The sequence below is a fragment of the Notothenia coriiceps genome, unplaced genomic scaffold (assembly GCF_000735185.1).
Source record: "Notothenia coriiceps isolate Sejong01 unplaced genomic scaffold, NC01 NC01_scaffold00000288, whole genome shotgun sequence".
NCBI classification, from domain to species: Eukaryota; Metazoa; Chordata; class Actinopteri; order Perciformes; family Nototheniidae; genus Notothenia; species Notothenia coriiceps.
Genome location: NW_011332989.1, coordinates 43,755 through 60,840, shown reverse-complemented (window position 1 = coordinate 60,840; position 17,086 = coordinate 43,755). Strand labels below are relative to the sequence as shown.

At 42.7% G+C, this 17,086-nt stretch overlaps 3 protein-coding genes across 6 annotated transcripts in view; 1 reads left to right on the top strand and 2 right to left on the bottom strand.

The window, feature by feature from the left end:
- Window positions 1-1,308: 1,308 nt before the first annotated feature.
- Window positions 1,309-7,178, bottom strand: mettl3 (methyltransferase like 3). The gene is made up of 11 exons (XM_010793322.1): window positions 6,935-7,178; window positions 5,764-5,951; window positions 4,224-4,676; window positions 3,938-4,113; window positions 3,251-3,464; window positions 2,981-3,168; window positions 2,589-2,627; window positions 2,121-2,229; window positions 1,824-1,889; window positions 1,611-1,723; window positions 1,309-1,511 (listed from the first exon to the last, which is right to left on the bottom strand). The coding sequence occupies exons 1-11, from the start codon at window positions 7,032-7,034 to the stop codon at window positions 1,400-1,402; spliced, it is 1,758 nt and encodes a 585-aa protein (XP_010791624.1). The 5' UTR covers window positions 7,035-7,178; the 3' UTR covers window positions 1,309-1,399.
- A 406-nt stretch (window positions 7,179-7,584) lies between these two features.
- ttc5 (tetratricopeptide repeat domain 5) lies at window positions 7,585-12,655 on the top strand. 3 transcript variants are annotated; one of them, XR_800412.1, is made up of 10 exons: window positions 7,585-7,862; window positions 8,827-8,959; window positions 9,054-9,265; window positions 9,577-9,727; window positions 10,385-10,476; window positions 10,562-10,765; window positions 11,148-11,362; window positions 11,445-11,589; window positions 11,677-12,330; window positions 12,600-12,655. XR_800412.1 is itself a non-coding variant. In XM_010793127.1 (9 exons), the coding sequence occupies exons 1-9, from the start codon at window positions 7,800-7,802 to the stop codon at window positions 11,794-11,796; spliced, it is 1,335 nt and encodes a 444-aa protein (XP_010791429.1). In that variant the 5' UTR covers window positions 7,585-7,799; the 3' UTR covers window positions 11,797-12,402. The 3 variants fall into 3 exon arrangements, 1 of the variants encoding a protein (XP_010791429.1); XR_800420.1 differs by lacking the exon at window positions 12,600-12,655 and adding an exon at window positions 12,415-12,481; XM_010793127.1 differs by lacking the exon at window positions 12,600-12,655 and having other exon boundaries at window positions 11,677-12,402.
- Window positions 12,656-13,150: 495 nt separating this feature from the next.
- The window catches only part of ccnb1ip1 (cyclin B1 interacting protein 1), a 20,635-nt gene continuing 16,699 nt past the window's right edge, over window positions 13,151-17,086 (bottom strand). Inside the window, exons 1-5 of one of the 2 annotated variants that reach the window (XM_010792808.1) lie at window positions 16,163-16,174; window positions 15,035-15,339; window positions 14,777-14,923; window positions 14,488-14,662; window positions 13,151-13,690 (exon numbers count right to left, since the gene is read on the bottom strand). In XM_010792808.1, coding sequence (XP_010791110.1) covers window positions 13,524-13,690; window positions 14,488-14,662; window positions 14,777-14,923; window positions 15,035-15,331 — 786 coding nt within the window. In that variant the 5' untranslated portion in view covers window positions 15,332-15,339; window positions 16,163-16,174 and the 3' untranslated portion in view covers window positions 13,151-13,523. Of the gene's footprint in view, window positions 13,691-14,487; window positions 14,663-14,776; window positions 14,924-15,034; window positions 15,340-16,162; window positions 16,175-17,086 lie in introns of those variants that run through there. The other variant, XM_010792736.1, reaches the window with a different exon arrangement.

The window sequence follows — 17,086 nt, the reverse complement described above, 5'->3', positions numbered from 1 at the left end:
AATCGTAGTTTGGACACCCCTGGTTTAGATTGTCATTCTCAAAGGGGACTTCTTGCATTAAAACAACCATATCATACATTTTTGCTCCATTTGTTTGATCTCCCTTATATCTCTGTCCTATCTCTCTACAGACTTCTCTACGATGGGTGTGAAGATGCTTCAGTGTTTTCCTTTCTACAGGCGCTGTAAAGAGCGCTGCAAGGGAAAGGACTGCCCTCCAGCAGAAGGTGAGGAACCGCTACATAGAGACCAAATGAACAGCCATTTTGTGATATTACACCATGAAAAAGCCTCACTCTCTCTCTCTCTCTCTCTCTATCTTCCTCGCCTCAGTTCCCATCGAGGAGATGAAGCCCCGCCTGTGCTCCACGACTTCCTGCAGCAGCGACAGCGAAGGAGCGGGAAACCTGAGTCGGAGCTCCCAGATTTATTTCTCCACCAAGGCCAGGCTGTCTTTTCGACACCAGCTGGACAGCAACATCAACGCAGTGGACGCCACCTACTGAGGAGGACAGAGCGCCGCAGAGGAGAGAAAAGGGACTCCAGTTTGTGCGTCTCCCATTTCATGCCAGACGTCCGATAGCTGAACAAGCGCATCCATCGTCACCTTTAGAAAGCTATGCACACACAGCCACAGTTTGCATTTAACCCCTCTTTGCTCAATGCCAACAAAGAACTCTCGATGACTTGAACAAGGGACCGGAGAACAGACGGGAACAGACTTGGGTTTCATATCTTTGCATTAAGTGTTGAGCCCTGACAGACTTGATACTGATGAGAGAGAAGAAATCAGAGACTCGTTTACAGCATACACAACCAGAAAGTGCACCACTTCTTTTTTTACTGTTCGACCCTTTTTTGATTCACTTTGCAGATTTTTTAGATTTGAGATTTTTCATTTAATAATGCTATGTGACACAACGCTTTTGAAAGCAATTGCATTTCTTTTTTCACTAATGTTTGGCTTAAGCTCACTCATTTCTTATCTTTCACTGTTATATTATTATAAGAGAAAAACCTCCTATTTGATATCATTTTCTTCCTACAGTTTTCCTGTATTCGCCGAACTTTAACCGTAAGCGCTAATCATAAAATGAAATGTAACATATATCCCTTGATTAATAAGCCATTTTCCGTTTTTTAAATCTCCAGTACGTCAAAAGAAAAGTATCTTTATTCTTTAATAAAAAAACAATAACTAAAAATGTACACTACAAATGTCCTCGTTGTTTTTTTATGATGGATGTCATGTTTTGCAGCAGACAGTAAAGTACATATTTGATGGAAACAAAATGAACAGACAATGCATCTTGTTGACAACATTTATTTACGAAATGAGTTTGTATAAAAAAACAAAAACAGCATACAGACAAACTTCTTCCAGACCTGTGACCACTGACTACATGTTTTTGGGTTTGGAGATGACGCCGTCCGGGTAGCGGCTCTTAAACCGCGCCACGACGTCAGGATCGAGAAGGTGAATGCCGTCGAGCTGGTTTCCAAGAGTTACCCTAGGAGAGGAGGAGGAGGAGGAGAACAAAAGGTAAATCAGTACATACAAACCGTGAACTTAAGATACTCTGCCTTAAGATTACATGAGGGTGCGTTACCAGTTGGGCTGGACGTTGTGGGGTCGCCCGAAAAGCTCGATCTTCCTCGTGCCGGGAGAGAGTCTCTCTATCATGCCGTAGATCTCGTCTGGTTTGTGGCTGGTGGAGCGGACCTGGAAAAGAAAAGTCAGAATATAAAATCAACTGAGGTCACTTTTACAGGCTGGAGAAAATCATTAAAAGCAGTCAGTATGAGAGGAGATGTTTATTTACCTCTGCCACAATGACGTCGCAGTCCAAACCGCGGTTAAATCCCTGAGGGGTTCCCTTCACGCCCACCTGAAGAGAAACAAATGTGTTTTTACATTTCAGACACGCAATAACAAAGAACGAGCCTGTAGCATTTCATTAAACACTTTTTAACTATGGGGCGGACTTATTTACCAAGAAGGAACATGCCGAGAGTTAGAAACCCCTGGAGGCAAGATTCTTCAAGCTGAGCTTCAGTGTTTGACAGAAGCAGATCAACAGATTGTAAGATAACTAAGAACAGAGGAAGACGAAACACACCAGACAATGCTCCTTCCCGTGGTTCAGCCAATGGCCGGTCCTCCCTGTGCGGATGATTCTCTGAAGCTGGTTGGTCTTCACCCAGATGATTTCGTCAACTCGATCGTAGCTGACATATGCAAATAAGCACATGAATAAAAAAGCAGCAGCAAGCTTTGATGGTACAATTTAAGCACTTTAAAAAAATCACTTCTAAATTGTTACTATGGATGCAATTGCGAAAAATCAAAGTTAACAGCAGACTTTTCTAGCTATGAATGACGAGTAAAACAAACGTCCTTTAAATAAATGTCCTTTTTTAAACCATCAATGGTGTCGATGAACAGCGCATTTAAATAATAACACAAACAGTTAGCATCTAGCGACTCAATGAGACAACAAACAAATATGATAACGGAATCAATTAATGTTTTTCACAACCTTAAGATAACGGATACAATTGAGCATTTTCTAAACTTCAAGACTCACCCCCACAGACTGAGACACTCTCTGCCCAGCTCCATCGCCCTTGAGAGAGGAGAAGACGTGCAGAGGATGAGTTGGAGCAGACACAATTTGATCTGGATAAATGTTTTTCAATGTCGAAAAACTGTAGAAAAAAAGACTTTGTGTTCTACGCATTGTAAGACATGATAAATCCCACGTATACTCGTACATTCGGTGGAGAAAGGCGTTTTGGGGGCGGGGACACTTTCACAATGGGAATATCCTACAGCTTTTTGTCGGCTACCATTAAAAAAAAAAAAAAGATGATATATTGTTTCCAGGGGTAAAAGCTGAAGACAAGAGTAAAAGGTGTTTGGACCAGGTGAGTTAGCGTTTAGTTCAAGGACATCACGACACTCGAGGATCCTGGCTACCTGCCGGTGACCCAGAGGAAGAGGAAGCCGTCGTCCTGCAGCAGGGGGATGTGGAGCTTCCTCATCTCGTCGTCAGTCAGCGTCCCGTAGGGCAGCTCCATGTGGATGTCCCACGGGGGGTCGGCCATCACCACGGCAAACTTCCCGAGGATGGAGACGTCCAGGAAGCGGATATCGCAGCAGATCCACTGCGCAAAGGAAACACAATCTCTGTTAGTCCTGCTGTCCTCACCCCATCTTCCTCCCTCATCCCACCTCTCTCTTCCTCACCTGCGAGGGGAACAGTTTGCCCTCGGAGTTGTCGGCGTCCCCTCCACACAGGCCCAGCTCCGTGCTTCCACCCTGGAGCCCCATGAGCCCCCCCTCTGTGTCTGGAGGGCTGTCGATCTCATAGTGGACGTATTTGCAGGTGTCCATGTGGAAGCACGTGTTGAGGAAGGAGCAGTCGCCCAGGCTCTCGTCCGTGTGCTTGTTGATGATGCGACTGTGGAGAACAACACGCGTCACAAAGTAAACCGGCTGCATAAACACTCTTTCCATATGACTTCAGGTTGGACTAAACAGCCATAAAAACGCACAAAAATGTAAACACAGGAAAGAAAATATAAATATTTGACCCTGCGCAAATGTCAGCAAAGTTTTAAATCAGAACTTTGCAATTTCTATCCCAAACTTTCTTGTGAATGCTTAAACAAGGTATCAGTTTGTTTAATAGGTTTTAAGTAAGTGTTGGTGTTTCTAATACAAGTAGTCTGTTACACCTTGATTATAGTGACCTCTTCAGGCCAATGAGAGTATTTCTCTTATAGAAAATACAAGTAGATGGCAGAAAAAACATGGATGAAAAACAGCTGAATGCTTTGAACAGAATCCTGATAAAAGGATTGTATCACGCGTGGTGACATATGAATAGAGATAAGAAAGGTGTTTATAGTATGCAGAGGAAGGAACACTGACCGGAAGTGTAACTTGGTGCAGGGCTGCGGTGTGTCTCCGGAGCGCCCACACTCCTCTTTGGTCCCGTGGTCGCAGAACTCTTGGACCTGGGCTCGGCCGCGTGACCGGAACTTTTCCACGATGGACTGCTCCTTCGCTGTGCTGGCATTCAGCAGCTCCAGGATCTCTCTGCTCACCTACACACAAAAAAAAACCCGACAACATATCAGCAATCAAACTTCTAGGACTCGCTTTGACGTATATATTTAACTCTACAATGATTCTGGTAGCTCTAAGAGACACCTACCTTCTTGCTCTGCTGCTCTTTAGTTGACTGTTGGTTCAGGAGGCTCTCTATCTCCATGTCCAAGTGAGACGACTGGCTTTTACTGTTCCGGCCCTTCTTGTCGGCCCCGCTCCCTGAGGCCGAGGGCCCCGCCTGCTGTGTGGAGGCCGCCGGCGTCACCGAGCTGAAGGCGGAGTGCGGAGGAGAAGTCGAGCGCTGAAGGGCGGGCGACAGACCGGGAGTTCTCTTGTGGTGCGTTGGATCCTCCGTTTTCCTCTTGACTCCCGGTCGCCGGGCTCCAGCCCCCGTCCCGATCATAGCCCATAGCTTTGTGTGGTCCACTGACGCCACGATGGAGGGAGAGGAAGCTGAGGAGGAAGAGGCCGAGGCGGGCTGACGGACCTCGATGAGCTCCTGAGCTGAGAATTTAAGCAGGAGACTCTGGATGCTCCCATGACTGACTGTGGATTCAGACTGTAAAAACACAATCATTAAAAGCATGAAGTTGTTTATATCAGGGGTCCCCAACCCCCGTGTTACTGCCGGGCCGCGAAATAGCTGTGAGTTTATCGTAATATTTGCAGAATTATAAATATATACAAATATTTTATCAAAACAATTCAATTAATTTTTTTATTTTTATTTATACCAGTCATATTATTTCATCCAAATCATACAAAATAAATCAAAATTGGTTAGCATAAGGTCTCAGCCTCTCGTGCGCAGATAAAGTTACAGGTGGTGTGCCAATAAGAAGTGGAGCACACAGGAGACAACCGTTTAATCGCAGACTGTTATGTTTGTGGGGGAATGGCAGTGCAAACATTATTTGAGATATATTTCGAACTCGGACTTCATTTTAAGGACATTGTGGCCAGGGGTGTAGAGCTATTTTTTTTATTTGTAAAGCCTCCTTCACTTCATGAAATGGCTGCAGCATCAGAGGCAGCCTCTGAGAAGTGCAGCACCAGCGCGTACACACCACCTTCACTGTGTTCCCCAATGCAGGAGTGTGTGTAGAGGTGTGTGTGGTTGAAACGTAGCAACGTTTCAACCACACACACCTCTACACACACACATCGAACGGCCCGATTATTCCCCCTATTACTCGTTGTATGAAGGAAATGTCCGGTCACAAAGGCGCATGATGTGTGTGTATGTGCTCTGCTCAGCTCCGCTGTGTGTGTGTGTATGTTCGGTGTGTTTGTGTGTGTCCAACAACGGCATTTGTTTTCAAATTACCAAGAACAGTTTAATCTTAATCTCGATGTAGTGCTAAATGCTGTCGGAGTGCACCGGAACGAACGTCCCGGTATGACGTGATTATTGCTGCCCAGGGGTCTCACTGACATTTCAGTTATATCAATATGTGTACAGTGGTCCTAATTTGTTTTAATTGTATCCTGGTTTTAAACTATGTTAATATGTTTTGGATGCATATTGTTCTATTATTTGTTCAGGCTGTTACATACAATTAGCCTTGGGAAGGTTGGGAACCCCTGGTTTATATGGTACAGAACTAAACCTATTTTCACAAGCATTTCTTTACTTAGAGACTCACACTGAGTTCATTTGTGATGGCGAGGGAGTCTGTTGGCATTGGAAGACTCAGATCAGAGAGATACGCCAGCAGCCTCTTCTCCAGCTCAGGGTCCGGTGGTCTCTCCGTCTCCTCCTGAGAGGGGGGGGCAGCTGGCGGAGCCGGGCTGTCACTCCTGGCTGTGGAACCTTCCGCACTGGTTCCACTGTCTGGTGGAGACAACATCACATCCTTACTTACAGACATTTTTTATGTGTACTGGAAAAAGGTTTTAAGATAATTTAGTTATCTTATATTCATAGTCTGACATAACTGAGCAGTCGTGTTTTGTTAAATTCCAGGTCCCAAAAGATTTCTGTTAAATTAGTCAATTAGTCGATTAGTAGATCTACAGAAAAATGTGTTATCCCTAAATATGCAGAATTACAGCTTTTTCTGTTATACATAATATTCATTATTTGTGGGTTTAAGACAGACATCACCTTAAACAGGACAAACTAGTATGGACGTGTTTCCCTATTTTCTGTAATTATCTTGACGAAAAGGTAAGTCCATTAATCTAATGTATAATCAATAATGAATTGAATCGTTAGTTGCAGCCCTAAATATCTTTACCCCAATTAACCGTTAAGCAAAACGTTCAGTGTAGCAATTCAACAAGTGATTAAGGTTGCATACTCGTGAGTTATACTGGGGACATGTTTTGGAAATGACCCCTTTAAAATGTTCTGAAAATATCGTGCACTAAGAATTGTACACTGTTTGCGTGTGTTTCTGTAAAACCAATTGGTGCAATTTGTACATGTGACACGTTTAATATCAGTAATAACTTATTAGAGAATAGCTTTGCAGCAGCGTAGCATAGTTACTGCTTTAGTTGTCAAAAAAGTATTTTAAGCATGTATTATGTTTATACAGTATGCATGTATTGTTTGCAGGAGCGCAGTCGTAGTTTTTAAATATGAAAAAAGTGACCCCAACACTTTTTCTAACAAACTCTGCAACAAGGACATTTTAAGAAGGTATTGTAGCCTCGCTAAACAAAACATGCACATTTTTCTTTATCATGGACCATTTATAGACTATAATTAGTTAACTTGTCGGAAAAATACTCAATCGATGACCCAATAACAAGCACAATGTGTATGTGCAGCCCTGGGGCTAGTACAGAGGCTCCGTGGTGAGATCTTACCGGAGGACAGCGCCGTGTCTTTCCGCCGCCGCTGCAGCCTCTCCCGCAGAGAGTCCAGCTGCTTCTTGTGCGCCTGGATGCTGCTCCATGTGTCCGACATCACCAGCAGAAACCAACGATATTAAATGCACCGACACCTGTCACAATGAACAGTGTTTAGACTAAAGTTGGAACACTGGCCCGCCTTGTTGCGAGCAAATAATGTATGGTCCAAGGCGGGAAAGTGTCGTACCAGCAACGTGAGTGAGAAACGTTCCGGCAGTCAATAATGAAAAGGAGAAGGGAGAAGAACATTTAGTTGTACCTGCCCCCTTATTAAAATCAATAAATAAATAAAAATCTGTCAGTCACAGCTGCTTAAAAAAACTTACAGTAATATGGAACCAAAATCACAAAAGTCAACACAACAATCCACCATCAGCAAAACAGGTCAACACAACACTGTCTAATTAATCGTTCTTTTTACATTTTCCTAAACCTAAATAAGTTCATACAGCCCTTTAAATCATTAAGTGAAGAATTCCACAAATACATACATTATTATACCTTTACAAACATTTACTCAAAGCTTTATTTTCGCCAATACAACATATATATTCCCGTCGGGTTCATTTCAGAGACGGACTTGTCTAACTTTGTCTAACTTCCGTTATAGGTGAAATTAAAAGCCTATTTCCTTTGCGCTAAAATACATTGTTTTCGTGCAATTTGGGTAGATAAATGTTTCCTGTCATCATCTGATTTGTATAACCTTGGACTAAATACTTGTTTCGTATTTTTTAATAATTTTTTTTCGTCGCTGCTCAATTTGCCAACAGCCTTTTTTGTTTTTTTCTAACTGCCTTTTTTTTCTGCTAACGAAAAGATGGCGGAGGAGGAGAAGAGTGGAGAGCCTGTAAAAGAGAAAAACGAGCTGCAAATGTTGACGGTAATTTATTTCAACAATATAAGACTCATATTTAAATCCACTAAGTGTCTAAGCCTTATTGTTTGGTTGACTTCTCGGGATCTCGGCGTGTTTTCTTGTGTGTGCATCTCAATTTGCTAGCTTGACATCTTGTTACTATAACAACTGCGATGCGAACATACCTTGTCTAGTTTTTTTCCTTTACTTAAAATACTACGTCAGGTGTATGAGTGCAGTTTTATGTTATTCTACGTGTTGAATATGCTTTACAGTCACCCTATTTGATAGTCAGATACCAGACTAATGTGCATTATTAGCTTATCTATCCACTTCTTGCTGAGTCACCAGTTTGTCAGTGTTACTTTAGACTTAATGCAACAAGGATGGACTCTACAGATGTGTTATTAATCCTAATCATCCTTTATCAATAACCTGTGTTAGACACCATGAGTCCAACGGCAGGTGCACAGATCGTTTCCCCTTTTACAAATGCCCATCATTAACATTCATCTCAACAAAATAATTCTATAAAACTATAATTTGGCCGTTGTTAATTTGGGGATACTCAATAATTTGAGAATTACAGTTCCTCTAAGCTTCACAAAACCAAAGGATCTGACTCTTATGTGGGTCAAGCACCGAGACAACTGCATCCTACAATTCCCATAATGCAACTCTAAAGCGTCTGTCATGAGAGCCTCTTTGTCTGGTTATGGCCATCTTTTGTTCCCAGTTTGTATGGCAGGTTTCCTGTATTTTGATAACTTAATACACTTACATTTGAATGTATTGATGTTTACAACTGAATTTGGATTGGTTAGTTAATTACAGGTATATTATTTTATGCAATATAGCCCCCCCAACTTATTAAATAAAAGAAGACGGTTTTTTCTAACTCAATACTGCACTGCAGGCAGAGAACTGGGCCTTTGGTCTATTTTTAACTGCTGTCAAGAATTTACAATCTTTTTTCCTGGCATGACAGGAGCTGGTGGATGACCTGTATAATTTCAGAGAACACTATTTTGAGACTCACAGTGTGGAGGAAGCTGGGAGGAAACAAAATGATGTCGCACAGGAGATGGAAAAGACACTGAAGAAGCTGGAGGAAAAAGAAGGTAAGGGTTATATTTACACAAAAGCACTTGGACCTTTTAATTTCCAGACTTTAATTCACACCCGCTGTACCTCTGTGTTAACGAACACCCACAGATCAGTTAAAACACAAAGTAGAGTTCCTGCTGCAGAAGGGCAGGTGCCTGAACGTGTCACCTGACTTCAACGCCGTAGCCGAAGAGTGCCTTTCCCGCGCCGTGAAGCTGGAGCCCGGCCTGGTGGAGGGCTGGAACACACTGGGGGAGCAGTACTGGAAGAAGGGAGACCTGACTGGGGCCAAGAACTGCTTCACAGGAGCCTTGCAACAGGTACATTAAAGACGGAAAGAGAGGAGGTCATGTCTTCAACTCAGAGAGGCATACATTTCCATTCTGTCCCCTTTGCTTTCATACATAATAAGCCATAATACAAGAAACCCCTTTATGATTTACAGTCATAAAGTCAAATCAGTAATACACAAGGTACTTCAAAAGTTAGAATTTCTGGCACTAATGCAAGCAGTATAATTGTGTTTGGTTGTTTCTGAATGAATAGAACTCCTGTGGAGTTATCCCTATCTCTCCATGTATGGTTAACGTATTAACTCCTGTTCCTTACTCTTTATCTTCCCCCTGTGTAGAGTCAGAACAAAGTGTCGCTACGCAACCTGTCGATGGTTCTGAGGCAGGTGCCGACGGCGAACAGCGACGTACACAACAAGCACGTGATGGACAGCGTGGTCCTGGCCCGAGAAGCGGTCCAGCTGGACGTCACTGACGGAACCTCCTGGTGTGAGTAGAGCGTCTGGGTTCCACTATTCAGCAGGGAGGAGAGAAAACTAATGTATGCTAAAATTAGGGATGTAGGGATGCCATCGATTATTCAAATATTCGTTACAATCTCCATAATCACATTTTTTTTTTTTTCAAATTCGATTTTATTTATAGATTTTTTTATTATTATTTATGTTTTTTGTTTTTTTCCTGGCTTATTTTCAACCAAAATATAGACTAATGCTAATAATAGTAATAGTATTAATAATTGTAAATGGCCATTGGTCACACCACCAGTTTGTTTTACTGTAAACTTGGAGGAAGCCAGCAGCACAAGCTGCGCAGACTACTGCAGCCCTTCGCTGCGCAGACTGCTGCAGCCCTTCGCTGCGCTGCTACACACCGCCCCCGCCCCCCCCCCTCTCCGTCAGACGTGCGATTGATTTATTGGAGTGAGAACACAACTAAAGATGAACAAAGGAAAGAAGATTTCCTCGTGGAACTACTTCAAACTGACAAGTGCAAAAGTTTTTTTTTTTCCTCCCGCGGGTGGGGGGGTGGCGCGGCGGCGGGGGTCGAATAATCGATTATTATTTGCCAGGGCTGTCCGATTTTCGATTTTGATCATGGTCAGTTTCTGGCATCCCTAGCTAAAATGAGTTCTTGTTTCGACAGACATCCTGGGAAATGCCAACGTGTCCCTGTTTTTCACCAGCGGACAGAAACCACAGTTGTCTCAACAAGCTATGAGTGCCTATGCACAATCGGTGAGTGCTGAGCTCTAGGCCTGTTTGATCAAATCTATGGACACTTCTCGCGCTAACGTTTTCATCCTCTCCTCCTCGTTTGCAGGAGAAAGTGGACAGAGCTGCCTCGTGTTATCCTGAGCTGCATTACAACCGCGCCACTCTCTTCCAGTACGAGGAGATGTTCGGGTCTGCGCTGGACGGCTACACCCGAGCTGCGGCGCTGGACCCGGGCTGGGAGGATGCTCGGGGGAGAGAGAAGCAGCTGCTGGAGTATCTGCGGAAAGTCACAGAACTCATACAGAACAAGGTATGGAGAAAAATGCATTACGGGAATAGCAGAATAAGAAAACCAGCAGATAGAAGCTGCTCGAGAAGCTGGAACCCAGCGATGTTTTGCACTTTTTGCTTCAAAGTTTTTTAACGTATTCAAAATGGTTATCAATTAATCAATTTTCTTCCTATATGATTTACCATGAAACCATTAGAAAATCAAAACCTCAGTTTAACATTGAAATGAAGTTACTATAAATGTTTAATTTAAATAATGGAGCATTCTACATCAACGTGGGAGGGAATGAACACTGAAATGACAGCTCGAAGAAGACTACACTTTTCTACCACTAGGTGTCAGCAAAGCACATGTATATTTCTTGTCTTGCCCCTGACCTCCGGTCTCTGCCTCTCCTCAGGGGAAGGTGAAGGCGCGCAGGTTAAGGACGATGCTCTCTAACCTCCACACGTCGGCGCTGGGCCCCTGCTCCTCGCCTCAGTTCCGATCCCCGACTGGTCGCGTCGGCAGCCTGGGGCCCCGGACTCTTTCCTCCCTCACGCACGGTCTCAACGCCGGGGTGGCCGCCCTGGGGAAGGTGGTGTTCAGCCTGGCTTCTGAGGGTCGCATGGCTTTGTGAGTGCAGCTTCATTTCTCATTAATAGATCACTTGGTTTTGAGAGCAGTTGGTGAAATGTTGGCCCTTTCTCCCCTCCAGTACGTTTGGCATGGTGGACAGCGAGCAGTCGTGCATCGTGGTGATGGTTTACAACACAGCGAACAGTTGGGGCGTCCTGATCGGAGACACTGTAGTCATTCCTGAACCGCAGCTCAAACGAAACGGCATAACGCATAAAGATGAGGTCAGTGTCTCACGACGTGTAGAGTTCAAACTGTATCGATACATGTCGTTCTAAAAGGTCTCACTTTCACATTTCCTCTCTCCGCAGTCGTTTGACTTCAGAAGTATCCGAGTGGACTCTCCGCTGCTCCTCATCGTCAACGGCAAGAAACAAAACGTCCAAAGTCAGATCGCCGCCTCCGTGAGCTACACGCGCCAGAGCGAATGAGATGCACCCGCAGCAGGAAGCGCAGCAAGAGGACCAATCGTTTTTTTTTCTGGATTTTTGAAGTTCTGATGATTGTGGACGTGTTAATATTTCAAAGTTCGTGCCTGTTTTATGTGTTGTTTTGTAAATAGAGGTCACCCTGTTACTTTGTCTTTAGATAGACGCTTTGTTTATATTTATAAATATTCTTTTTTTATACTCTCTTGTTGTGGAGACAATACGGAGATCTTTTTTTGTAAATGAATGAACATTTGATGATTATTATGATGTCAGACTTTACCCTGAGCAAATCATTTTACCGGTTATATGTTGTTTACGTGTTGTTTTAAAACAGCATCGGAGTCCCCAAAAATGTATGTAAAGAAATAATTGACTATAATGGTAATTCGTTATTTGAAGAAATATCTTTTTACTGGCAGACACTTTGGCACTTCTCAGTAGGAAAAGAACAGGTGTATGAAGGAACATATCCTATGGTTCAGCTCTATTCAATTCAGTTGTGTGCACAATACTAGGTCTTTAAAATGGAGAGACGCGAGAGAGAGAGAGACACAGAGACGAGAGAGAGACAAACACAGAGAGACACGAGAGAGAGAGAGACACACAGCGAGACGAGAGAGAGAGAGACAAACACAGAGAGACACGAGAGAGAGAGACACAGCGAGACGAGAGAGAGAGAGACAAACACAGAGAGACACGAGAGAGAGAGACACAGCGAGACGAGAGAGAGACACACAGAGAGACGAGAGAAAGAGAGAGACACACAGAGAGACGAGAGAAAGAGAGAGACACACAGAGATGAGAGAGAGACAAACAGAGAGAGACACGAGAGAGAGAGAGACACACAGAGAGACGAGAGAGAGAGAGAGAGAGAGAGACACACAGAGATGAGAGAGAGACAAACAGAGAGAGACACGAGAGAGAGAGAGAGACACGAGAGAGAGAGAGAGCGAGAGAGAGAGACACACACACAGAGAAAGTCTATTTACACCTGTGTCTTACCAACTTAGATATGTCAAAATGTCTTATGTTAAAAAAGCCAACGTTTCACTACAATGATAATCATGTCATTGTTAAAAAAGAATAATTATAAATATGTCCCTTCTTGATGCGACCTTGGTTAACCAGCATACTGAACGATTTGGTTGTTCGTTATGCAAGAGAAACCGCCCCATTACCCTAAATATTCAAGTCTAGACCTCAGTGGGTCTCCTTATGCTTCCAATCAACAACAACCATTAGTGTTTGCATGATAGACCACCTACTGTTATTCATTTAGTAGCATTATATGCACTGTATCACTTCAGGAACATGTTTGATTTCATTTCTTTGGACTTTTTTTTTCTTAGTTTTAAAAGCCACCCATTTTCTTTACTTAGATACGGCTCAACTACTTCTTCTACTTTTGATCAATTTGTAGGTTTTTCCGACTAGAAGCAGGTAAAGCTCTTTCTCATTTGAACTGGTGGAATCTGGTGGAAAGATAACAAAGAGGACTGCAAGGCAGGAAACAGTTTATGTTGTTTTTACTATGTCTTGCCAAGTACTTGTCTCCTTAACACACTTTTTAGAAGGTTGAATATAGGATTTCGCTCCTAGTTTAGTTCAAAATCACAGAAAAAAAACGACAAAAATGCACTCAGGGCAAACACTGCCAACAGAAATAAATATTAGAACAACTTAGCATTTTTAAACAAGTGGAGTTAAGTTCAACAGTTGTGGCTGTCTCAGTGCTTGTTGATGTAGGGACGGCCTCTCTCCCTGGCGGGGGAGCTGTACTGGAAGAAGTTTTTTGCTCCGTCAGCCTCCAGGCAGGAGAAGAACCGCCCGTCCCCACCGGGGGCCACGGAGAGGAACTGTGGGCTCCTCTGGGGAGTTCCCTGCCGAGCCACGCCTGCGCCACACAAATGGGGGTTGACGGATGTTTCTCATTGTTATGCCGGTTTGAAATTCCTTTACATTGACAATCGGTTCCTACTGTTTTTTCCTTAATGACCACTTCTCCACAAAACACCTACAGCTGGGTTTCCCTTTGTCTTTCCTTTTAACATCATTCTCTCTCTGCTTCCTTCCTCTTGTCATTCGTCAGTTCTGATGTGACAACTGATTTAATAAAAGCAAGATTTTCCTGACAAACTCATTGATTTGGACTGTGAGAAACGATTATTTCCTTGTGGATGAATCCGTGTTTGCCATTTACACTAGCAAATGTAGGAAACGGTTAACTTTACAGCTTGTTGTTGTCATCCTATTATTTGTTTTGTCCGACTACAGTCGACATTTTTCATCTTTCACCATTTCTGCCTGTTCAATTTCTGAAATGAATAGCTGATTATCAACATTGCTGGCAAATCATTTCCGACAATAAGTTGGTGCCAATATTGTTGCTAACATTGGAATTGTATATTAATTCAAGTATTTTGTAATTAAATACTTGATAACATTGATGGAAAGCCAGTGTCTTAATGTTTTTCCAAATAAAAAAAAACAATAACCGTGGAAGTGGGAGAAGTATGACGAAAGCAAAACACTTTTAAATGTTAGAGTATATGGAAGGACAACGTTTGTGGCCTGATTGTTTGTAAACTCCTACAAACCATACCCACCTCTTACTGCAAAACCTCAATTTATGTCCTGAACAAATAGATTACGACTTAACCTAAAACTTTAACATAAATCTCAAGTTCTTACCGATGTTATAGTCGTTCCGTCCTGGTTGTGGCAGCATGTCTCTGTCCCCCGCACCCACCACCATGTTACGCAGCCTCAGAGAGTCGTACAGCCCCTGCAGTTTCTGGTACTGCCTGTTTCTCTCCATCAGCCTCTCAGAAACCTCGCTGTACTTCCTTTTATACTCCTCCATCACCTGAAAGAACAAGAGTGGTATCCTTAATGTTCACCCTAAGAGGATTGACAGTCATATTAAGGTCAATTTCAACTTCATTTGTGTTGTTATAAATCTACACTTGAGTTGGTTTACTTTTTTCAGGGACGCGATTTCCCCCCTCATGCCGGAGAGCTCCACCTCTCTGCTTTGGTTCTGCTGTGTCACCACTTTATCCATCTGCTTCAGCTGGGCCTCCGCTCGAGACAGACTGTACTCTTGAAACATGCGCTCCTGATGGACCTGCTTACAAAGACAAGGGAATTACAAGACAACCCGACTGGTAACCAACTACATTACAAGACTCACAATTACAGTGATGTTCCCATACATACAAACAGGATTATATTTGACCTGATAGCTCCAGAAGGCCAGAGCTCGGGCGCTGATGTCCAGAATCACATCTGGTCGCAGACCTGCCAGCACCATGGCTTTGTACTCCTCAGATGGCGACAGCTCTGTCCTCACAATGTCCAGCTTCCCTGACAGCGCAGAGGAGCAGGCCGGGCAGATGGCGGGGGAGCGGCTGAACTCACCGGACCCGTGTTGATCACAGAAGACATGCGAGCAAGCTGTGACCCAGGCAAAGCCGCCCAGCTTGGTGCGACACTTTGGGAAGTTACACAGGAGCGTGTCATCGCAGAAAGACATGGCCCCGACTGTGAGAAGAACAGTAACATGTCATTAATGGAGCTCAAAGCAATAGGCAAGTCATTAACGGAAAGTTATATCAAGCAATTACATACAATTGATTTTAAAAGACCTTAACAATATCGAGGTAAAGCAAATAAAAAAATAGTCTAATGCTATATCAGGTCTAAGGCTATGTGACACACACTCTTTGGTATTATATTGAAAGAGGTTTTACAAATTCAAGAACCAATTTGATAACATTTGGTAACAGAATAACCAGGTAGGTTTACAAAGTTAAGTGTGTGTGTGAACATTGAATGACTTTTGCTATTTCATACATTTTTGGGGGTTTTCCTTTCTGATCATTAGGCTTAGGGACATCCCTTAGGACATAGGAGTTTCGACACTTAACATTATATACTTAAAACACTGTTTACACCTTTGTGTACATACATTGTAATATTTAGTCCATGTTTATTGTTAGAACATTTGCCTCCAAGTTTTACTTTGGACAACTTATCTATTTCAAATGATCAATGAGAAAATGGGTTACTACTAGCAAATGAAATAATATATTCCCCAAAACCTTGCTGCGTGAAGGAGTATGTAGCAATGTAGCTTAGCTTAATTCGCTAGCTTAATGTTACGTCAACTGCCATTAAATGTTAGCATTAGCATGATAGCAGGTAATTTGATATGCTCAGTTAGTTAACAGCTATCTCCGCGTTTTGTTTAACCGCTGGTTTTAAAGAGAACTACTTTGACATCTTAAAGTATATATTGATAAACTTGTGCGGACACTTTAAAGGCGAATTTAAGTAAATTTCGGGAGATTAGCTACAAACCTACCAGTTAGCTCTTCACTCGGCAGGTGACGCTAAATGAATACTGTATTCTGATTGGCTGATTACCACTCAGACTCTCAACTGTAAAATCTTGACACATTCAATTTATACGAAGATTTTAAAATGTGTAAATAGATAACTTTTTCTTATGAGTGGTGTAAGTACCTAAGAACATTTAATCAAAACAATATAGTATCCTTAAATGTGCCAATCTCCATAATGAGTACTTTTACTTTTGAAACTTCAAGTATATTTAGATGCCAATACTTTATGCTTTTACTTGAATAACATTTTTGAATAGAGGTTATTTCATTGTAACATGAGTATGAGTATTCCTACGCCTTGGTACTTCTACTTTTACTTTAGTACAAGATCTGAGTATATTCCACCTCTGGTTATGATTGCATTCAACTCGGGCTAAGCACTTGTTATAAGGGTAAACATATTCAATTAGCATTTTTATTCTGTGGCAAGTTACTTTACTGCATGTAAATTTGGACTTTACTTTCAGGTTATTTTCCAAGTGATGATGAAATTGGATGAAGTGAGATATTTTAATGAACACTCCAAACCCTAAACATGTAATTTCACCCCCCAAATCAAATAACGCCCTTCTTACGCATGCCTCCGAGTGGATATATGTATAATCTGAGACACCTACTTAAATATGGCCCCCCTTCTCGTCCACCCCCTCCCACTTTTCTCTCTCTCTCTCCCTCTTTTATCCAATTCTCCACGTGGTACAGGAGTAAAGGCGGGGGGTGAAAGAGGGGCATTGTGCTGTGCAGCAGTGGATCCGGGGGTTCATAGTGAGAGAGGGGAGATGCTCACTCAACTGTGTCCAGCACGCCATTGTCAAAGATTCCCATCTATTCTCTGCCTTTTAAATAGAGCTCCAGTGTAAGATGCTTTTTCTGGGGGGGTGGGT

Bases quoted from the DNA above. Each gene is read 5' to 3' on its own strand.
- ttc5 (XM_010793127.1), top strand. From the start codon at position 7,800: ATGGCGGAGGAGGAGAAGAGTGGAGAGCCTGTAAAAGAGAAAAACGAG. The intron at 8,960-9,053 runs GTAAGGGTTATA...GAACACCCACAG, and splicing joins GAAGCTGGAGGAAAAAGAAG to ATCAGTTAAAACACAAAGTA. The intron at 10,477-10,561 runs GTGAGTGCTGAG...CCTCGTTTGCAG, and splicing joins TGAGTGCCTATGCACAATCG to GAGAAAGTGGACAGAGCTGC.
- mettl3 (XM_010793322.1), bottom strand. From the start codon at position 7,034: ATGTCGGACACATGGAGCAGCATCCAGGCGCACAAGAAGCAGCTGGAC. The intron at 4,677-5,763 runs GTGAGTCTCTAA...GTGTTTTTACAG, and splicing joins CCATCACAAATGAACTCAGT to TCTGAATCCACAGTCAGTCA. The intron at 2,230-2,588 runs GTGAGTCTTGAA...TGCATATGTCAG, and splicing joins GAGTGTCTCAGTCTGTGGGG to CTACGATCGAGTTGACGAAA.